Source organism: Bubalus bubalis, chromosome 7 (assembly GCF_019923935.1).
Source record: "Bubalus bubalis isolate 160015118507 breed Murrah chromosome 7, NDDB_SH_1, whole genome shotgun sequence".
Lineage (NCBI taxonomy): Eukaryota > Metazoa > Chordata > Mammalia > Artiodactyla > Bovidae > Bubalus > Bubalus bubalis.
The window spans coordinates 36,377,510-36,399,797 of NC_059163.1; the positions used below are offsets into that span (position 1 = coordinate 36,377,510).

Here is a 22,288-nt window from a genome sequence, read left to right on the forward strand (position 1 = left end):
ATAAAAAAGACATGAATTATGAGACTTTTTTTATTGACCTAATAACTATTTATCTACTTATAAAACTAATGGCCATATCCTATACTTGAGGTGTAATATTGATAAATGATATTGAAAATTATACATGGGACTATATTCCCTTGGATATAATGTATATTAAGAATACAGTGTTGATTAAAGTTTTCCAGCTTTAATGGAAGCTGTGCCATGTCACTTGCTATATATAACCCCACTTTATTTTGAAAGGATACTGTAAAAATTATTTAAATTCTGTTTCTCATTAAGTGGATACTGTGGTTAAGATTAAATAGCCATTGATATTAATACCATTTTGTGTACTAAAAATTCTATTATAAAGTAATAAGAAGTAATAAATGGAAAACAGATTCTATAAGAGTTTATTTGGTGTGGGATTAATTCATAAAGAGGCATGTGTCATTTTACACATTGTTACATTTAATATTTGTTTTGTAATCTGCATGATTGTTTCAGAAAAATGTTGACTATAAATGCCAGTGATATAGTTCTTTATTTTTATTGTTGCCATTTTCTTTTCTAATTAGCATCATTGAGCATATGACTTCAGAACGGTATTTGAAGCATATGGTTAATACTATTAAGTCAGATCACATCAAAATTACTTCTTTGCAATTAAGTTGCTTTTATTTCCCACTGAAAACAATTAATTTTCAGTATCTTATAATTTTCAAGTCTTTTAAAAAGAGCAAACTATACCTAATGGGACATTTCACGTCATAGGTACTTTTTATTAAAAAGGGTATTGTTTCCCTAGAACTACTGACATTTAAAGCTAGGTTTTTTTGGAATGGTCCTTTCTAAAAATTCTCTGGGATCATATATCAAAAGATCCACTTGCAGGCTTTTAAGATGGAGTGATTGTAGGTTTTGTTTGAATGAGCAGATTGAAATTTTATTTTGAGCAAGAAACTTCAACCTTTTCTTTGGAAGAGACCATGTATACCAGGTGTGGTGAGAATACACTAGTTATTTCCCTTGGTCTGGTGGTATCAGATGACAACTAAATATAGCACTAAATATATATGAAGTACAGAATAAATGTATACACATGCATTAATATAATTTATATAATACATAGAATATTAAATATGTGATATAATACTCAATGGCCATGTATATACTTTTAAAATATCTGCCCACTTTTCCATTTTTACAATTTCAGACTGTCAATACAATACAAAGGCAAAAATATCAAGTCTGTAACTAGGATTGTAGTCATTAATTTTTATATTTATTTCAGTCTGTATAAACAGCAAGGAAGTAATTATCCATATAGAGTATTTATCAAAGCCACTAAATATGAATTATGTAAAAATAGATTATGAAAATAGATTTTTATCTATAATATAGATTGAAATATTCCCCAAAATTATTACTTTTGGAATGGTTTATTACCTTTTCTTAGTAATTCACATTTTGATAGATGTTTTAGAGGGTCATTGGGCACATATACCTTTCATTTCAAACACACACATATACATATACTTTAATGTGTTTGTTGCATGTGTGCTAAGTGGCTTCAGTCATGTTTGACTCTTTGAGACTAAAGAGATCCTATATAACATAATATGCCAGGCTCCTCTGTCCATGGGATACTCCAGGCAAGAATACTAGAGTGGGTTGCCATGCCCTCTTCCAGGGAATCATCCCAACCTAAGGGATGGAGCCATATCTCTTAGTCTCCTGCACTGGCAGGTGGGTTCTTTACCACTAGTGCCACCTAGGAAGCCCTGATTGGTGTATAACTGATATATAATAAACTTCACATAAAGTGTACAATTTGATAAGATTTTGCATATCACATACTTGGGAAACGTTAGCGCAAATAAGACAGTGCTTATATCCATTTCTCCCAACACGTTTACTCATGTCCCTTATTAATCCAACCAAAAAAAAATACATATTGTTAATGTCATTTGTGTAAAACTCTAAAAAATGCAAACAAATCTATTGTAATATAATGAGTAATTGTTTATTCACCTCTTTATTTATCAATATTTGCATGTTCATAGTATCATCCAGAAACTGTTTGAAAAACTAGCAGACAATACTGAAAAAGGGCACAAGAATTTTCAGATTTTATAGAGATTATAGTCTGGTTGGACTAAAACAGATTACATATGAACGTACAAACACATCAGTTTACCAAGTATTAATAGACTGTTTATTTTTATATTTTCCCAACCTATTAAGAAACAGTACACAAATGAAAAAAGGCAAATATTGTATAAGGCATCAAGATAGCAAGGTAATAAGAGTGAGCCAAAGGTTTAAGAAGGCAACACTTCACAAAACAACACTGATCCAGCTTCTAGCCTAAGGTTTCCAAGTTTATATAATTTTGTTAAAAGAACTGATTCTAGTATGGTTTCCTTTAATACTTCCCAAAATTACTGAAAAAATGATTCAGTTAAATTGTTCATTGAAAACAGAGAATCCTTGGCTCCAGTCTTATCTCCTGAGTCAGAATTTCTTGGAGTGAAGACTAATAATCTTTGTTTTTAAGAAAATCTGCCCAGACTCATCTGGATAAAAAGAATCACCTAAATATGATGAACTGTGTGTGGAAGAGAGGAGTGGTAGGTTTCAGCCAGCAGATATTGACTTTGATATCCATTGGCCATAATTTGCCAATGGAATTAATTGTAAGATGCATGTTTTTTAAAGCTTGTGTGTAAATGAACACATGACTTGTGTGGAGGGACTTTTGGAGGCAAGTAAAAGAAGATCCATCTGAAGAACTTTTAACATTTTTGTGGACTGTCACAGACTGAAAATATATCCATCAGTTCAGTTCAGTCACTCAGTCGTGTCCGACTCTTTGTAATCCTATGGACTGCAGCATGCCAGGCTTCCCTGTCCATCACCAACTCCCGGAGCTTGCTCAAACTCGTGTCCATCGAGTCGGAGATGCCATCCAACCATCTCGTCCTCTGTCATCCCCTTCTCCTCCTGCCTTAAATCTTTCCCAGCATCAGGGGTTTTTCCAGTACATATCCATATTATCTTATCTTTCTCAATGCTTTAAGATAAAATTTTATGTGAATAGGTCAAATGCATAGAGATGTATTATTAAAAAAAAACGAATACAAGTAACCAATACTTGGGACTTTCCAGGTGGCTCAGCAGGAGATGCAGGAGATACCCAGGAGCCTTGGGTTGGGAAAATCCCCTGGAGGAGGACATGGCAGCCCAGTCCAGTATTCTTGCCTGGATAATCCCAAGGGCAGAGGAGCTTGGTGGGCTACAGTCCACAGGGTCCCACAGAATCGAATATGACTGAATCCACTTAGCAGGCATACACACGCTGTACCTGATACCGTTATACAGAATCAGATTGCAGTTTGGTAAAAAGTCTGTATCAGTGTTCCAATTTTAAAGATAGAATAAACATTCATAGTTGTTAGGTTACTTAAACAAGGTCACTCAGCTATGAATTGGCTGATTGCCAAGGAATTTGAAGCCAATTCTGCTTGATTTCAAAGCTGTCTATACCATGGCACCCTTTCCTACCTGAGAACACTAAACTAGGTTCTGTATTTGAAAAGTTAGGATGACATGCTCTTTTGCATAACAGATAGCAGACTTTTGTTTTATCATTGCTTGTGCCACTGAGATGTTAAAGATTTCTACATTTATGTAAGTATCAGTAAGTCAAACACACAGATTGGCAATTCTTTAATCATTAGAAATACATACTGAAAATAAAGTAAATCGGTGGTGGATGGTGGGAGCCACTGTTGAAGTTGGAGATTACAGATAAGTTAAAGAGGCTAGAATAACCTGTGTGATAGCTGATTAGTTAGTGGCATCAGTGTATATTCATGCTTAGCGCGCGCTCTCTCTCTCTCTCTATATATATATATATATATACACACACATATATCTTTTTATATATATGTATATACACAAATAACTATAGCTATATTTAGAAATGTTCATAGATATACACAGGTTAACATACATGCATTTCTTTCCTGGCTTTGTCATCTGAGAGGGCCAAGAAACAACACCCCAGTAGCAAGGAGCACACTTATAATCCAGACCTTGGTGTCCAGTAGAATTCTCCAATGTAGGAAACCAGTGTTCCTAGGAGAAATGATTTATTCTAGGATTGAGCACAGTAAATGAAACAAGATGAGCCTGAAGCATCTAGTCTTGCAGTGCCAAGAGGTAAGAAAGTGATGAAGAATACAGACAGAAAACCCATAATGATAGAGGTATGTCAAAAAGACATAGAATCTGCTAACTGAAAGAGTAATCAGTGACCAAAACTTTAACAATTTGAATAAAAAATAAAGTATTAGATTATAAGTAAAGTATAAAAAAAAACCCCATGTGTCTGTACTCCACAAGAATATAAATAAATAATGAAGCAAACACATAGGGTTGAATAGATAATAATTTGGGCAGATACTCCACCCTCAAGGAGGCAGACCATTGCTCCACCTTCCTTAAGTGTGGGCTGCACATAGTCACTTTCTTCCACGTGTATGGAAAACTGGGAAAAGAATAACTTTACTGTGAAGAAATCTAATGCTACCTCTGTCAGGTGATCAAAGTTAACCTAATATAGATGAGTTATGCCTGTACCCTTGATACGATGTGGAAAAAGCACTTTACCTCTGTACCTTCCTCCAAAAATAACTTATATCTCAGATCTAATCATGAGAAAAACATCATGTTAATCCCAGCTGAGAGATACTTTACAAAATACCTGACCGATATGCCTCAGCAATGTCGAAGTCATCAGATCAAGCAGTTTGAGAAACTATTATAGCCCAGAGGAGCCTGAGGAAACGTGATGACTAAATGTAATATGGTGTGCTGAGTGGGATCCTGGGAAAAAAAAAGAATAATAAGTATACCTAAGGAAATTGGAATAAAATATGAACTTTAATAATGTATCAATATTGGTTCATTAATTGTGGTAGATCTATACTGTTGTAAGTTGTTTCTTTTTTAAAAATGTTTATGGGTTATAGCTAATTTACAATGTACTGTTTCTGTTATACAGCAGAGTGAATCAGTTATACATATACATACATCCACTGTTTTTTAGGATATTTCTAAAACATCCTAAAACGAAAATAGAAGACATTAGGTGTGGGATACATGGAATCTCTCTATACTACCTTAATAATCTTTCTATAAATATAAAATCATTCTTGATATAAGTTTTTTAAATTCAATTAGGTGATTAGGTGAATTAGGGAAATGTTACTGTCTAAAGGATAAACATCTTGCTTATTATACTGATATTCAAAGTTCACTTCCAATATGTAAGCTAGAATACTTAGAAGCAATTTGGAATGTTTTCACATATCCGTAAGGTGAAACTTAGAAGCTATGCAAATTATTTTGTTCTAGTCAACTTTATTTCTCTGGTATTTTTGTTCTTCTTACACTGTGCTGTGCTGTGCTTAGTCACTCAGTCGTGAACGACTCTTTGCGACCCCATGGACTGTAGCCTGCCAAGCTCCTCTCTCCATGGGGATTCTCCAGGCAAGAATACAAGAGGGTTGCCATCTCCTCCTCCAGGGGATCTTCCCAACCCAGGTATCGAACCCAGGTCTCCTGCATTACAGGCAGATTGTTTACTGTCTGAGACACCAGGGAAGCCCTAGTATGGTAATATTTATCATTTAACATCATCCAGCAATGGCACCCCACTCCAGTACTCTTGCCTGGAAAATCCCATGGACGGCGGAGCTGGTAGGCTGCAGTCTGTGGGGTTGCTAAGAGTCGGACACGACTGAGCGACTTCACTTTAACTTTTCACTTTCATGCATTGGAGAAGGAAATGGCAACCCACTCCAGTGTTCTTGCCTGGAGAATCCCAGGGACAGAGGGGCCCGGTAGGAGGCCGTCTGTGGGGTCGCACAGAGTCGGACACGATTGAGGCAACTTAGCAGCAGCAGCAGCAGCAGGAAGTTTTACAGGCAGTAATGCTCTGTCCATCATTCCCAGTTTGTCCCAGGCTTACTTAATAAAAGGTCGAATGGATAAAGAATGAACAACAGGTAAGGGAGATAAATGAAATAAATTAAACATGTCCTGATGCTGACAAATCTTGTTACAGTTATTTTAATATACATATTATCTCTAAAATACTTCACAATAAGGTGAGAGTGCTGCCATTTACAATTTGCACATCATCCTTATGCCCCAGGAGCTGTCAGTGTCCCCACTTTGATCAGCTTTACCCAAATGAGGAAGAGGTCATCTCTTCACCGAGCAAGTTATTCTTGAAGGACTCTGAGCTGAGAAGTGGTCTCCTCTTCTTCCATTCTGAACCATGATTTAAAGGGCACTTGTTAGCCTCTGAGACAACCAAGTATGGAAAACAATGTTTATTAAATCAAACAGTCTTTGAAAGCCGTATGGTTTATGCTTAATTTCGATGGATGTAAGTAAATAACAAAGAATTTCATTTCGGGATGATTATGTCTATGTTGATATTTATTTGATAGCTTCACTTTGAAATGGTTATTTATTTTATTGAAGAATGGATTATTTTAAATAAAATTCAATTTCCTAAATAATAGGATCCTAGTATATGCATGTAAGATGAGATAAACTTGGTTTTGAATGATACTTGATGATGTATGTATTTCTCATTCATTCATGCATGTATCCATTCAACAAATATTTCTGAAATATCTATATGCCAATTAATTTTCTGGTGCTGGCAATATAACAGTGAACTATATCAAATTAATCCCTGCCTTCATGGAGCATACATATTAAATGCAGTTTTGAATAGAAAGTTGGCAACACCATCAGTTAATTAAGTGAAAACTAAAACCTATCTATAAATACTACATCAGTCGAAATAAGAATGTCTGCAATGTGGTGAAATGAGTGAAGAACTTCAAAGACAGTCTTTAGATCTTTATTAAAGTATAATGCAACACATATATAGTGGTAATGGGACAGTGAGTGTAGTTTATGTGATTCATAAAGATACACACTATCGAACAAAGTATATTAAAAAAATTCTATTATCTTCCTGAATTCTCTCTTCCTGTTTCTGCGTCAGTAAATTTGCTGCTTTGCTGCAAACACTATGGTGAACTAGGGGGCCTATAGTTTGCTCTTCCTTCTTTCCCTGTATTCTGGATGATTTGTCCATAGTACTGAAGATGGCATGACTTTTCCCTCATGAGGGAATTAATAGGGACTTTGAACTTATTCCAGAATGTGACTGTGAGACCCACCAGTCAAGTAAAGGATTTACATGAAAGTTTGCCAACAAAGGTCCATCTAGTCAAGGCTATGGTTTTTCCAGTGGTTATGTATGGATGTGAGAGTTGGACTATGAAGAAAGCTGAGCACTGAAGAATTGATGCCTATGAACTGTGGTGTTGGAGAAGACTCTTGAGAGTGCCTTGGACTGCAAGGAGATCCAACCAGGCCATTCTGAAGGAGATCAGCCCTGGGATTTCTTTGGAAGGAATGATGCTAAAGCTGAAACTCCAGTACTTTGGCCACCTCATGTGAAGAGTTGACTCATTGGAAAAGACTCTGATGCTGGGAGGGATTGGGGGCGGGAGGAGAAGGGGACGACAGAGGATGAGATGGCTGGATGGCATCACCGACTCAGTGAACATGAGTTTGAGTGAACTCCAGGAGTTGGTGATGGACAGCGAGGCCTGGCATGCTGCGATTCTTGGGGTTGCAAAGAATCGGACATGACTGAGCGACTGAACTGAACTGAAATAAACTTCAATTTCAAAACTACCTTTAAACAATTTTGGATTTGTACACACACTTTGTGTTCTGTAGTGTGTATATGTGCTCAGTAGCTCAGTCCTATCTGATTCTTTCTGACCCCATGGACTGTAGCCCACCAGGCTCCTCTGTCCATGGAATTTTCCAGGCAACAATACTAGAAGTGGGTTGCCATTTCCTACTCTAGGTGATCTTCCCAACCCAGGGATTGAACCCATGTCTTTTGCATCTTCTGCATTGGCAAGAGGATTCTTTACCACTCGTGCCACTTGAAAAGTCCAGGCAAGATACTGGAGTGGGTTGTCATTTCCTTCTCCAGGGGATCTTCCAGACCCAGGATCAAACTCAGGTCTCCTGCATTTTGGGCAGATTCTTTACCATCTGAGCCAGCAGGGAATGCCCAAAATGAAAGTTGCTCAGTTGTCTCTGACTCTTTGTGAACCCCTGGACTATAGCCCACCAGATCTTCTGTCCATGGAGTCATCCAGGGTTGCCATTTCCTTCTCCAGGGGCATCTTCCCAACCCAGATCTCCTGTGTTGGAGACAAGATTCTTTACCGTCCAAGCCACCAGAGTCCAGAAAATTTGTGGAGCTGGACAGAGGGAGGGGACATATATAAACCTAAGATTGATTCTTATTGATGTTTAACAGAAAAACAACAAAATTCTGTAAAACAATTAGCCTCAATTAAAAATATTTTTTTTAAAAAAGAATAGAAGATAAAGCTGAAACTATACATTCTCTGAATCTGAACACCACAAAGCCCTATGATTAAAAGAATAAAAGTACATATTATAGGATCAAAGTCAATATAACCTATGGGTTTATAAGACACTAGACAGTTACCAGACTTTGCTCTTACAGATAGTTGTTTCTATTTTAATTTTATTGAAAGACATGTCACTTTTAATAGATAAGTTTGCTGATATAATACATAATAAAAATAAAAGGTTCCTATGTATTTGATTTTTTACCACCACTCATTTACTCCATACATATTTATTGGACCGTCCTCTGTCCAGGTGCTGTTCTAGAGCTAGGATTCAGCAACGAATGAGAATAACAATATCACTGCCCTCATAAAAATTATACTCTACTTGAGAGGATTGAAAAAAGCAAATAGGAATAAGGAAGAATTCATATAGAAATAAGATGTGAATATCAGATGGTAGAAGTGCAAGTAATAGAAGAAAAATTGTGAAGATCAGAGGATGTGGCAAGATAAGGGGGTCTAAGGGAGAGAGCAAACAGGAAAGGTCTCAGTGAGAAATCCAGAAGAGGGAGCGAGCTCTGGAGTCAGAGTGAGAAGCACCTCTGAGTAAGGATGCAGATGGAAAATCCTTAGGCAGGAGTGTGTCAGAAGTGCCTGGGGCAGCCAGCCTAGAGAAGGAAATTGCAACCCACTCCAGTATTCTTGCCTGGAGAATTCCATGGAAAGAGGAGCTTGTTGGGCTACAGTCCATGGGGTTGGACACGACCGAGCAGCTAACACTATGTAGGAGTGTGTCAGAAGTGCCTGGGGCAACCAGCCTGGGCGGAGCTACTGAAGAAGTAGCAAGAGGTGGTGAGGTCAAAGAAAATGCAGAGAGCCAGGCAGTACTGATGCTTATGTGTATTTCCACATTTGGGTTTTACTCTGCAGTGAGACACAGAGGTGCAGAGGAATGACGTGATCTCACTTCTGTTTTTAAATGATGACCTCTTCCCATCCCCTTTTTATACTAGCATGGAGCCCCGCAAAATAGTTCTAAACTTTGTTCTTGCTGTCTGTTGCTCAAAATGATGCCTCTGATTTAATTACATTTTCCGAGGAGTGGAAAAGATAATTAAACATGACAAATTACAGTCCATTATTTTGACTGAATACTGCTGGAAATTAAAATAGAAATTCTATGCATCCATATGTATATGTATATAACATATAGGGCTTCCCTGGTAGCTCAGCAGTGAATAATCTGCCTGCCATTGCAGGAGACAGAGGTGACCAGAGTCTGCTGCCTGAGTGGAGAAGATCCCTTTGAGAAGGAAATGGCGACCCACTGCAGTATTCTTGTTTGGGAAATCCCATGGTCAGAGGGGCCTGATGGGCTGTAGTCCATGGGGTCACAAAGAATTGGACACAACTTAGAGACTAAAACAACAACAACAATATAACATGTATATTGTTATTTCTTTTTGTTAGCTGCTCAGTCGTGTTTGACTCTTTGTGACCCCATGGACTGTATGTAGCCCACCAGGCTCCTCTGTCCATGGAATTCTCCAGGCAAGAATACTGGAGTGGGTTGCCATTTCCTTCTCCAGGGGATCATCCCAACCCAGGAATCAAACCTGAGTCCTCCTGCATTGCATGCAGATTCTTTACCATCTGAGACACAAGGGAAGCCCAACGTATATCTATCTATCTATCTATCTATCTATCTATAAATTTTAATCTCAGTAGATATATAATATTGTTCACATAAGGCTATACACTACCATAGGGCTATCACATAGTGGTTATACACTACTCACTTTAGCTGACATCTTTTCCATCTTATTACATATACATTATAAATATATAAAATGTGTATACTATGTATTATTTATCTGTCTCTGCACTTACATACACTCATGATGTGTGTGTGCATATATATATATATATATATATAGGCCTCCCAGGTGGTACTAGTGGTAAAGAACCTGCATGCCCATGATAATTTTTTGCTTTGTCTTCTATAAAATCTGAAAGCTACAAAAATAAAGGTTATCTACATCAAGAAAATTAGTTAGTTGGGTACCTAGGCTAAATTTGTGTGTCAGCACTTCTTTATGGTGTCAAACCCAGAGTCTGTACAAATCTCATCAGATTGATAAAAAATGGATGCCAAGTCAAATATTGAAATGTGTGGGAGTTCAAAATACTCAGAAAGTAGCATTTTTTTTCTATTTTTATCAGATAAATAGTCATTTAATAGACACTGACAAATAATGATGAACATCATAAGCAATTGTGATTTCTAATGAAATATTTGGGGAAAATTGATATGAAGGGAATGCTTCTTTTATTTGCTATTGTTTTATATAAACTACACATATTTAAGCATAGTTTTAAGAAAGACCTCCACTATATTCAATATATGAAATTTCAATGACTATAGGACTCATATGATTTCAAAAATAAGAAATTATAAAAGTCTTAATGTTATAAAAATTTGGTAATAGGGATAACCATGTATGTGTTAGTGTTATGGAATATGTTGAGTCCATGAATCTTAGAATAGACATAAGATCATTAAGAACATCTTTATTCTATAAAAAGAAGATATTTTATGTATCTAAACTTTATAGAGAAAATTTGGACTTAAGATTCTGTGTGACTATAATTTTATTATAGAAATTTCTCTCTCAGTTGATTTATATTTTAAAAACACTTCTAAATCTATAAATACTTGTATATAAACAATAACTGTTTCCAGGTAAAATGCAAAGTTAAATGCTTGGTATATTTATTATATTACATTCAAGTGTGCCAATATACATGATAGACAGGTGTAATTTTAAGGCTCTGTTAATCATGCTACTCTCCATTTTTCAGCCCCCTCTCCAGTCACCAATGTGAAAAAGGGGAAGATTGCTAAGAACAGCATCTCCTTGTCTTGGCAAGAGCCAGATCGTCCCAATGGAATCATCCTGGAGTATGAAATCAAATATTTTGAAAAGGTGGGACTAACAGAATAAAAAATGTCCTTTCTTCCCTTTTCATTTTAATTTTAGCAACTGCAGCTATCCAATTTGTAGAGAAGCATTTTACAATTTTAGGTGTAAATCCATGACAGTTGATTTGCAGTCATGATTATGAAGGCCAGACGTGTATAGGGAGTGCTTTCTGTGTGTTCTGTTGCTGCCAAATAGTTCACGCTGCCGGAATACTGCAATGTAATCTAGCATCAGCTTCACTAGGCTTCACAGCATTGAAAGATAAAGTCACAGAACGTTTTCAAAGTGTCCCAAATGATGAAGCTGTTAACCTTCAGTAGTGACTGCAGTGTACTATAGGGAAAAACACATTCTCATGGCCAGTAACTCTGCATAATACCTATTCTATTTGGAAGTATCAGCAAGTAGTGTGTATATATACCTTATAGTTTTAGAAAACCTGTGACAAAAGTCTAACACTGTCACATAAAATTTATTTTAAAGTTTGAGGGCATAAAATTGGAAGTGTATGCTTCACATTCCCTATAGTTTCTTGATTTCCTTCCTCTTCCCTGAGTTGTTCTTTTGCCATAATAGTTGTTGAAATCTAAAGGCAATAATCATTCCTCTTTCTCTTTTGTGAATCCACGACCAAGTAAACTATTGATAAAGGAATAAACAGGTAGAAACTAAAGATGCACTTAAGTTTCTAAAGCTGAGATAGTGTATTTGGCTTAGATATATTATGTTAGATTAGATTTTCTAAACTCCACTCCTATCTTACAGTAAGTTCCCTACATATGAACCTTTAAATTGCAATCATTCAAAGATGTGAATGTGCCCTTGTATGCCAGCTGTTATACTGTACTACTGTACTTTTCAAAGTATACTACTGTAAGATCAAAAATGTTTATTTTTGTGTTTGTTTTTTATGTATTATTTGTATGAAAGTATTGTAAACTCATTATGGTATACCATGTAGTTGATTTGTGTTAGTTGGGTACCTAGGCTAAATTTGTGTGTTAGTCACTCAGTCACGTCTGACTTTGCAACCCCACAGACTGTAGCCTGCCAGGCTCCTCTATCGTTGGAATTCTCTAGGCAAGAATACTGGAGTGGGTTGCTATTTCCCTCTCCATGGGATCTTCCCTACTCAGGGATCAAACCCAGGTCTCCTGCATTGCAGCAGATTCTTTACTGTGTGAGCCACTGGGGAAGCCCTAGGCTAAATTTATTTGACTTAAAAACAAATAGGACTTACAAATGGGCTGTCAAAATGGAACTTATTTGTATGTAGGAGATGTACTGTATTGTGATTTTTGTACAGACTAGATCTGAATGACATGCACTATTTAGAACAGCTTGAGTTCTAATAGAACAAGGATAAAAATAGATGAATATTCAAACCAGACTCTAAGAGGTGGTTTGGAAACCCTGGCCCATAAGTATATGTCCTATGGAAGTAGGAGTAGAAAAGATTGCTGACATAATGCTGAGAAGCAGATCCCAAAAGGGAAGGGAAGCCACACTTATCCAACTGCTTCTCATAAACTCCCAGAGACGTCACTCCTCTCTTAGGGGAGAGTGAAGAGGGTGGAAGTTTAAAGACTCATTTCGCAATACCTAAGAAATTGTCCAAGCTAGAACGCTAGAATTAAGAAGGAGAATAAGCGTTTTCCTTATACTAATGCAAAAGTATCACGAGAAATACTGATCTCCTATTAATGAAAGTTACTTAAAATTGGAATTCCACATATATGATAGATAAACATTATAAGTAAATGCATTGAAACACATTGAAGTAATTCATAACATTTTTTGCTTCTTTCATCATGGATTCATTTTTTTGGATTATCTTTTTTTTCTGTGTAAAGATACAACAGAGAATGAAACATAGTTTATGTGGGGTAAGTGGGGCTATCTACATCTTTTTTCTAGGTTTTGAATGTCTCTACAATGTTCATATATTGATTTTATAAATAGATAAATAACTCAATTATTATTTTGGAAATCATTGTCTAAGAATGACTTATTGATAGCATTAAATGCAACTAAGTGGATTATTAGGGACCATAAATGAAGATATTGATAAAATATTTCAGAAAAAAATATTATCAAATAACATTATTCCCAAGAATGTTCTAGGAAAATACTTTGATACAAAGCTATGTTGTAATAAGGTGTATAGTGTTTACTAAAAAAAAATAGAGTAAATCAAGTAAAATGTTGCTGCTGCTGCTGTTGCTAAGGCGCTTCAGTTGTGTCCGACTCCATGCGACTCCATAGACAGCAGCCCACCAGGCTCCCCCGTCCCTGGGATTCTCCAGGCAAGAACACTGGAGTGGGTTGCCATTTCCTTCTCCAATGCATGAAAGTGAAAAGTGAAAGTGAAGTCGCTCAGTCGGGTCCAACTCTTAGTGACCACATGGACTGCAGCCCACCAGGCTCCTCCATCCATGGGATTTTCCAGGCAAGAGTACTGGAGTGGGGTGCCATTGCCTTCTCCAGGTAAAATGTTACAACACTACTATACATATACTTCAGTGATTCCTGTTTCTCTGGGAGTCATGGTTCAAACTGAATTGCTGATGCTAGAAGTCTACAAACACATGCTGTATTCAAAAATAATTTGTTAAATTTAGTTTTACATTTCCTTTTTCAAGTTTTTGTAAACTTTATTACTGCATACTAATTCAAAGCTAGGCAAATATATGAATTTATGAATTCTTTTGTAAACATTTTAAGTTTCCAGATTTTTATTGTAATTACAGTTGATTTTTAAAATAAGTTTGGAGAAGAAAATGGCAACCCGCTCCAGTATTCTTGCCTGGAGAATCCCATGGACAGAGGAGCCTGGTGAGCTACAGTCCACGGGGTCGCAAAGAGTCGGACATGACTGAGCGACTTCACTTTCACTTTAAAATAAGTTGAGATTCATACTGGCACTTTAGAATAGCTATACACCAAAAAAACCCTATGTAATTGAATAGTGGTTTCTCTGATAGCTCAGCTGATAAAGAATCTGCCTGCAATGCAGGAGACCCTGGTTTGATTCCTGGATCAGGAAGATCCTCTGGAGAGGGGATAGGCTACCCACTCCAATATTCTTGGGCTTCCCTGGTAGCTCAGTTGGTAAAAAAAACTGCCCACAATGCAGGAGACCTGGTTTTGATCCCTGGGTTGGGAAAATCCCCTAGGGGAGGGAATGGCTACACATTCCAGTATTCTGGCTTGGAGAATTCCATGGATTGTTATAGTCCATGGGGTTGCATATAGTCCATATACCTGAATATACATATCTTAGATGTAATAAAGTTTTTCAGCAGAAATATTAAACTTTTGACTATTATTTATTTTCCTGCCTGGTTTTTCTTTACCTGAAACAACTATTCATAGCTGAACCTATGAGTTTAGTGGGTTTTTTTTTTTGTTTATTTTTTTTGTCTTTAAGGAAATGATCCCTATTTTTTCCCATTATGGGTGACCTTTGATTGTTTTAACACTTGCTTCTCAGCATATGCATGAGTCTCATATACATGATATTCCTTCAGTTCAGTTCAGTTCAGTTCAGTCGCTCAGGCATGTCCAACTCTTTGCAACCCCATGAATTTCAGCACGCCAGGCTTCCCTGTCCATCACCAACTCCCGGAGTTCATCCAAACTCATGCCCGTTGAGTCAGTGATGCCATCCAGCCATCTCATCCTCTGTCATCCCCTTCTCCTCCTGCCCCAAATCCATCCCAGCATCAGAGTCTTTTCCAATGAGTCAACTCTTCGCATGAGGTGGCCAAAGTATTGGAGTTTCAGCTTTAGCATCAGTCTTTCCAAAGAACACCCAGGACTACTCTCCTTTAGAATGGACTGGTTGGATCTCCTTGCAGTCCAAGGGACTCTCAAGAGTCTTCTCCAACACCACAGTTCAAAAGCATCAATTCTTCGGCACTCAGCTTTCTTCACAGTCCAACTCTCATATCCATACATGACCACTGGAAAAACCATAGCCTTGTGCTTTTGAATATGCTATCTAGGTTGGTCATAACTTTCCTTCCAAGGAGTAAGTGTCTTTTAATTTCATGGCTGCAGTCACCATCTGCAGTGATTTTGGAGCCCAAAAAAATAAAGTCTGATGCTGTTTCCACTGTTTTGCCATCTATTTCCCATGAAGTGATGGGACCAGATGCCGTGATCTTAGTTTTCTGAATGTTGAGCTTTAAGAGAAAGGATTTATCCTTTTTTGTTTGTTTGTTTCATTTAAGCTGCTGCTTTTGTTAAAACAAAGAATTATTCAACAGGTGGTAGGGCAGAGCCTTGTCTGTTAATATTTATTCTAATTAATCATATCCATGTTGTGGAAATACTTTTGTTATAGTCCATTTTATGTAATATTCGTTTCAGTAAGATTTGGCTTTATGCTTAATATTTTATATTTAATGCTGTGTTAATATATTCTATTACCTGCACAACTCAAAGTAAGAAAAAATGATTTTGGGAAAAAAGATTTATATTCACATATTCAATAAATGAATAAAATTACCTACCTACATTCTTTAAAAGCAGCAAAAACCCTTATATATTATTTTGGGGAAGTTATCATTATCTTTTGGTCAGTTTTTACAGAGAGGATATTAATTCCCAGACTTTTGCCAAGTAAAATTTTTGAGCATACCAATAAAATACACAAATAGTTGTGTTTTTTTTAACACTTTCAAAAGGACAAAAAAAAAAAAAGGATAATGAGCTTTGATACCATGTATTAAGGTGGGGGTCCTGATAGGTTGCCAGGGCTTATTTTGGAATCTTCAGAATGATACCACCATTTTATTGGATGGCTCTTGGCCAGACACAGGTGGCAGAGCTTTCCAGGGCTCACACACTTGCCAGCTGGCATTTCTGCCTGTGATTGCCCTGCTCTAATAGAGGTCATTGGGCCTTTCTGTTCCTGCATGGTGATGGGCCCATTGCCACCTCTTAATTAAAGACAGAGGGAAAGGGAAGCTGCCCTTTGGCAGAGTGTTTGCCAGCTGGCTCTTTCTGCGAAGGCTGTCCCCTTGCTGCCTGTGAACAATGTTTGCTAAGCAGCTGGGGAACATAGCTCATTTGCTCAGCTGGGACATAAAGACAGCAAAAGCCACTGCCCCGACCAAGGACTTGACAACACTTGGTGGCGGGTGTTGAACATGTGTACATAGTTTGTGACGTGGTGGAAATTCTGAGTATGATTTAAAGGCGTGGAACAGAAGCAAATTTTAGAAGATACTTAAATGATTTTAAATGTATATTTATGGCTTTTGATCCCTTAGTATAAGCTTCACTAAGTCCCCTTGATAACCTACTCAACTAACTCAGAGAGACATTGTACAGTTAGATCTGTGATGAGGAAACACTGAGACATGCATAATGTTAATAGATAATCAGATGGAATGTTGTATAATTGTGTTCAAGTGATTGCAGATTATACTTTATTTCAAGAAATAGCATTCCAGTTTCCCTGTTTTTTTTCTTTTTTGATGAAATTATCAATTTCTATTTTTTTTTAATACCTAGAAGTTACAATCATATAAGATTTTTATTTTTTTTTCTTTTGAGTAGAAAAATTTGCCATCATGTTATAGGGGCAAATCAAAGCTATAATGCCCAGAAGATTGTGCTAGGTGTTGTGTATATTATCTCTATCTCTGTGTCCTCACAAAGCTCTTAATAAATAATTTCATTCTATTCTAAAGAAGAAAAAAACTTAGGTTGTGTTGCATACTCACATTTACACACATACTTTAGTTAATAACGGCTAGAATTCTAACCCTGATATTCCTATGCTTTTTTCATTAAAAAGAACGTCTTATTTTATATATAAATGTTTATACTTAATGTAAAAATCCTAATTATATCAAATATTAGAGAATCGTTAGTTTTGTCTAGATTTTTTTCACCAACTCAAATTCCCTTCAAACAAATTACAAATAATAGTGAATATATATTTTATCATTTCTTACTGAAAATTTCTGATTCAATCACAGCCAAGTTGTAAGGTATATTACTGAGAAAGTCTTGCCCACTCAGTCGCAAACTTGAGTATACCCAGAACATCAGTAATTACAATAGTTTATAGAAGCTATTTACCCCTTTTTAAAGGAACACATCAAGAAATTGTCTACATTTTTACTTCTCTACCTCTAGCGCATAGAAGAGATACTAGAGTAGACAAGAGGAGATTTTAAATATTTGTGAGAGAAAATGGCTAACATTACTAGGTAAAATTTATAGAATTTAATTATCTACTTTAAATTCTTAGCAAAATTGTAAAAAAAAAATTCCTAGACACTTTAAAGACTAGGCATTTAAATTAATATGTTCATTAAAAAATAAAGATAAATTGTTTATGTAGAATAAATCAGAAAAACCCATTTGGATTAGAATTTAAACCATATTTACCTAAAGAAATTTGGATATACTTAACGCTAAGAAAATTTTATATGTTTGAATGTATTAAATGAAGAATGGTGAACTACTTTAAGAGAAACATATTTATACATTGTATATTTTATTTTTGGTAGCATAGAACTTGGAGAAGGAAATGGCAACCCACTCCAGTATTCTTGCATGGAGAAACCCAGGGACAGAGGAGCCTAGTGGGCTGCCGTCTATGGGGTCGCACAGAGTCGGACACGACTGAAGCGACTTAGCAGCAGCAGCAGCAGCATAGAACTTGGTTAGAAGTTGACTTTGATGTGTCAAATTAGGAAAAAAAATTATTACATTAAAACTTGTCTTACATGTTTTCACATGCATTATCTGTTTCATCCTTACATCTCTGTTGAAGATATCCAAGTACCAGTTTCTACCCCAATTTTACAGATAAGGAAATTGAGGATAAAAATAAAAATGGGTTTGCTGTACTTTAACACCTGATTTCAGTGTCCACATTAAAGATACAGCATAGCATGCTGTAAACTTCAAGGGACAGTGAGTGTGGTTTGCATTTGTTTTGTGTGTTTGTATGGCAACCCACTCCAGTACTCTTGCCTGGAAAATCCCATGGATGGAGGAGCATGGTAGGCCTCAGTCCATGGGATCTCGAAGAGTTGGACACGACTGAGCGACTTCACTTTCACTTTTCACTTTCATGCATTGGAGGAGGAAATGGCAACCCACTCCAGTGTTCTTGCCTGGAGAATCCCAGGGATGGTGGAGCCTGGGGGGCTGTTGTCTATGGGTTTGTACAGAGTCGGACACAACTGAAGTGACTTAGCAGCAGCAGCAGCAGCATTATCAACATCAAATAATAACCATATTCATGTCATCATCCAAATGATAAGTTTGGATAGGGAATTCCCAAACTCCCCATTGAGTTTGGCATATTCTTCTCAAGAGTACTTTAGAAGTAAATATTTATATATATATTCATGTTTTCAATTATTTTCTCATTTAGAAAAAATAAATCCTTTACATGTTGGTCCCCTTAGATCATTTTTAAAAAATACATTTTTCTGCTTGTAAAGACAAAATTCACTGAAATATTTAGAAAACAATGATCTATAGTCATTAACCAGTTATTGTAAGTAAAGATAAATTCTTAAAAAGGAATAAAAATGTTCTAACTATAACCTATCTTTAATTCATCCTATAATATCAATCATAAATGTAATACATTTCCTTAAGGAAAAAACAAGTTTAGCCAAGAATCACACATAAAAATATAAAGGAAGAGAAAGTTCAAAACAGGAACTGTGTTTTAAATCTTTATAGATCTAAAATTTTTTCTTCAGCATAGTAAACTTCAGAGATAAGGTGTGGAGAAGACTCTTGAGAGTCCCTTGGAGTGCAAGGAGATCCAACCAGTCCATTCTAAAGGAGATCAGTCCTGGGTGTTCTTTGGAAGGAATGATGCTAAAGCTGAAACTCCAGTACTTTGGCCACCTCATGTGAAGAGTTGACTCATTGGAAAAGACTCTGATGCAGGGAGGGATTGGGGGCAGGAGGAGAAGGGGACGACAGAGGATGAGATGGCTGGATGGCATCACCAACTCGACGGACGTGAGTTTAAGTGAACTCCAGGAGTTGGTGAGCAAGGCCTGGCGTGCTGTGATTCATGGGGTTGCAAAGAGTCAGACACGACTGAGCCATTGAACTGACTGAACTGATGGATGGTTTGTCTAGAATTTTGTTACTAGTCAAATTAGGAATACTTCCTCTTTGTTTCACTTTCTAGAACTATCTTTCCAGTGATTTTTTTCCTTTCCTCTTCCATCTCTGTTCACTAGTAACCTGGCCCAAACGCATAAAAGTGAAAAACTAGAAAGTTTTTTAAAAGGAAAAAAAAAACTTTGCTTATTTGCATTTTTTCTTTAAAATTCAATTTCAGCATAGTGAACTGAAATTAAAGTTCTCCAGTGAAGTACTCATTCCTTCTCCCAACACCTAAATATAATTAGAAATCAAATTCACTAAAGATAAAAGATATATGTCTTATCTGGCAGTACATTGGACATTGTCACCTTTCTCTGTAAACAAGCATCATGTTAGATGCACTCTAATAAGTCATTTATGAGAAAAATAAGCACACAATTAGCAATACTAAAATAGAGTCTGCAAAATAGTGTATCTTTTAGAAATTGTATTTTTAAATTTTACATACCTATTTCTGCTCAGGGCAAGTGGTGGATGGGTGGATGGGTGGAAAACACATGCACCATCTTTGAGTTCTAGAAAATAGCATTCTGTATAACTAGCACTCCTAGGATATGTGGGATTTTTTTTTTCTCTAAAATCATCATATTTGCATTAATATCAAATCTGTTAGTTTCTGAATCTTTTTCTCATTTCTGATTCTAAGTTTTGCCATTATTAGTAATTCCTTTGTTGTCTTCTTTTTATTTTATCTACATATGTGATCCAAGGACCAAGAGACCAGCTATACAATTATCAAATCTAAAGAGACATCTATAACTGCAGAGGGCTTGAAACCAGCTTCAGTGTATGTCTTCCAAATTCGAGCACGCACGGCAGCAGGCTATGGTGTCTTCAGTCGAAGATTTGAGTTTGAAACCATCCCAGTGTGTAAGTCATTTTAATTACTGTCAACTCATGTCTCTCTAATGGTTACCAGAAAAGAGTCAGTGGATCAATACTCTCCCTGGGCATTCTGTCAGTCTCCCGCTTCTCCTCTGTCTCCCAGGCATGACCCCTTCAGGTAGGAAGCATCTGTCATGCTATTATGGTAGGTGAGCGGGTTAACACACGTTGGTCCCCACTCCTCATTGCATTTGGTCTACAGGGAGATGAAACATCAGGAGATGCTTAAGAACTGTTTAAACCTTGCTTTTAAAGACTCTTTCCATTGCTGCCATACTTTATTGAATTATTGCCATTTACTTTTTACTTGTTTTATCGAACTACCCTACTAAGCTTAGTCTTTCTACGAAAATTCCACAGGGAACTTGCATTACTATTGAGTTTGGCAAGAAAATGGTGCTTTTAGGAACCAATCTGATTGTTTAAAAAAATCAAAATCAAAATCTCTGGCAGCAACTCTGAGTGCAGGTCTGGAAATATTTCTGTAAAAACCTTTCTTGTGCCTTTTTTTCCCCATAAAAGAGTAAAAATAGCAGAAAGCTTTTTCTTTAAAGTCAAGTAAAATATTTAGATTTGCTTGTACTAAAGCACACATTAAAAGCAGACTTAGCAGAAGGCAATAATTTGTTATATTTATAGATGAAAGAAAAGACACTACTAAAGTCTTATTAGGAAGAAAATAACAAGTAGTGTGAAAAGTCAAATATGTGTAAATGTATATGTTTGAACATATATAATACATATATATATATATATTTTTTAAAGTCAAGTTATGTAAGAATTAGTGATTGTAAAATGAAGAATATAAGATGCATATTTCCTTCCTCTGAATACCAACATAATGAGAGCGTAGTTATCAGATTTACTTTGAAATGATTGGTTGTTGTTTTTTTTTTTTCATTTCATCTGTAATTTAATTCCCTATTGCCATGTAACATATTTATCACAGGTTCTTGGTATTGAGACTCAGACACCTTGGAGAGGAGGGAGTACCCATAATTCTTTCTGCCACACTCAGAGAGAAGCTTTTTCTCCAACCACAAGAAAATAAGGAGTAGGAAAAAAAAGATTCTATAAGAAACAGAAAGTAGACTCTTTTCGAATGTTAAGGGTATTGAAGGTGCCATGTAAAGTAGCACCATACATAGAGTGTAAGTTGCAGCTTAGTACAATTCAGCAGTGGAAAAACCAGAAGGAAGGAAGCAACACAACACGTGAAGCTACAGAGGGAAATGATATGGTCATAAAATGTGAAAATAAAGACCTGATATCAGAAAGGGAAATGATGATTAGAAGAATTATTAAATTTAAATTTTTATAAATCTATATAATACAAATCTTAAGAAAATGAAGATATACTTCGGCTTAAAGCACGTTTAACTGAATTATCTAGAAAATAACTTTTATTACTTTAACAGTAACTTTCTAAATATTGCTTCACTTGATTTTATATAGATTAGGATGCCATTGTGGAAAAAAGATAAATTATTTTATTTCCGTTCAAGGACAGTCCCTTGTCTGAAGTTTAACTGACCTATTGAAATGTAAACATTTGATACTGTTTAGAAAAGTTTTTAAATATGTTTAACATGAATAAATGTAATTAGAAAATTTCCATAATATTGGCAATGAATTAATTATTTACTCTTGTACCTTGAACACTGATCTGGATTTATGACAAAATGTGTGTTACATACTCTCAGTTCAGTTCAGTTCAGTTCAGCCACTCAGTCGTGTCTGACTCTTTCAGTTCAGTTCAGTTCAGTTGCT

At 36.2% G+C, this 22,288-nt stretch overlaps 1 protein-coding gene across 9 annotated transcripts in view; it reads left to right on the forward strand.

Moving 5' to 3' along the window:
- Positions 1-22,288, forward strand: part of EPHA5 (EPH receptor A5) — a 401,719-nt gene that overhangs the window by 268,095 nt on the left and 111,336 nt on the right. For 8 of the 9 annotated variants that reach the window (XM_025289995.3, XM_025289991.3, XM_025289994.3 and 5 more), the window contains 2 exons: positions 11,349-11,473; positions 20,344-20,503. In XM_025289995.3, coding sequence (XP_025145780.1) covers positions 11,349-11,473; positions 20,344-20,503 — 285 coding nt within the window. Of the gene's footprint in view, positions 1-11,348; positions 11,474-20,343; positions 20,504-22,288 lie in introns of those variants that run through there. The other variant, XR_006552199.2, reaches the window with a different exon arrangement.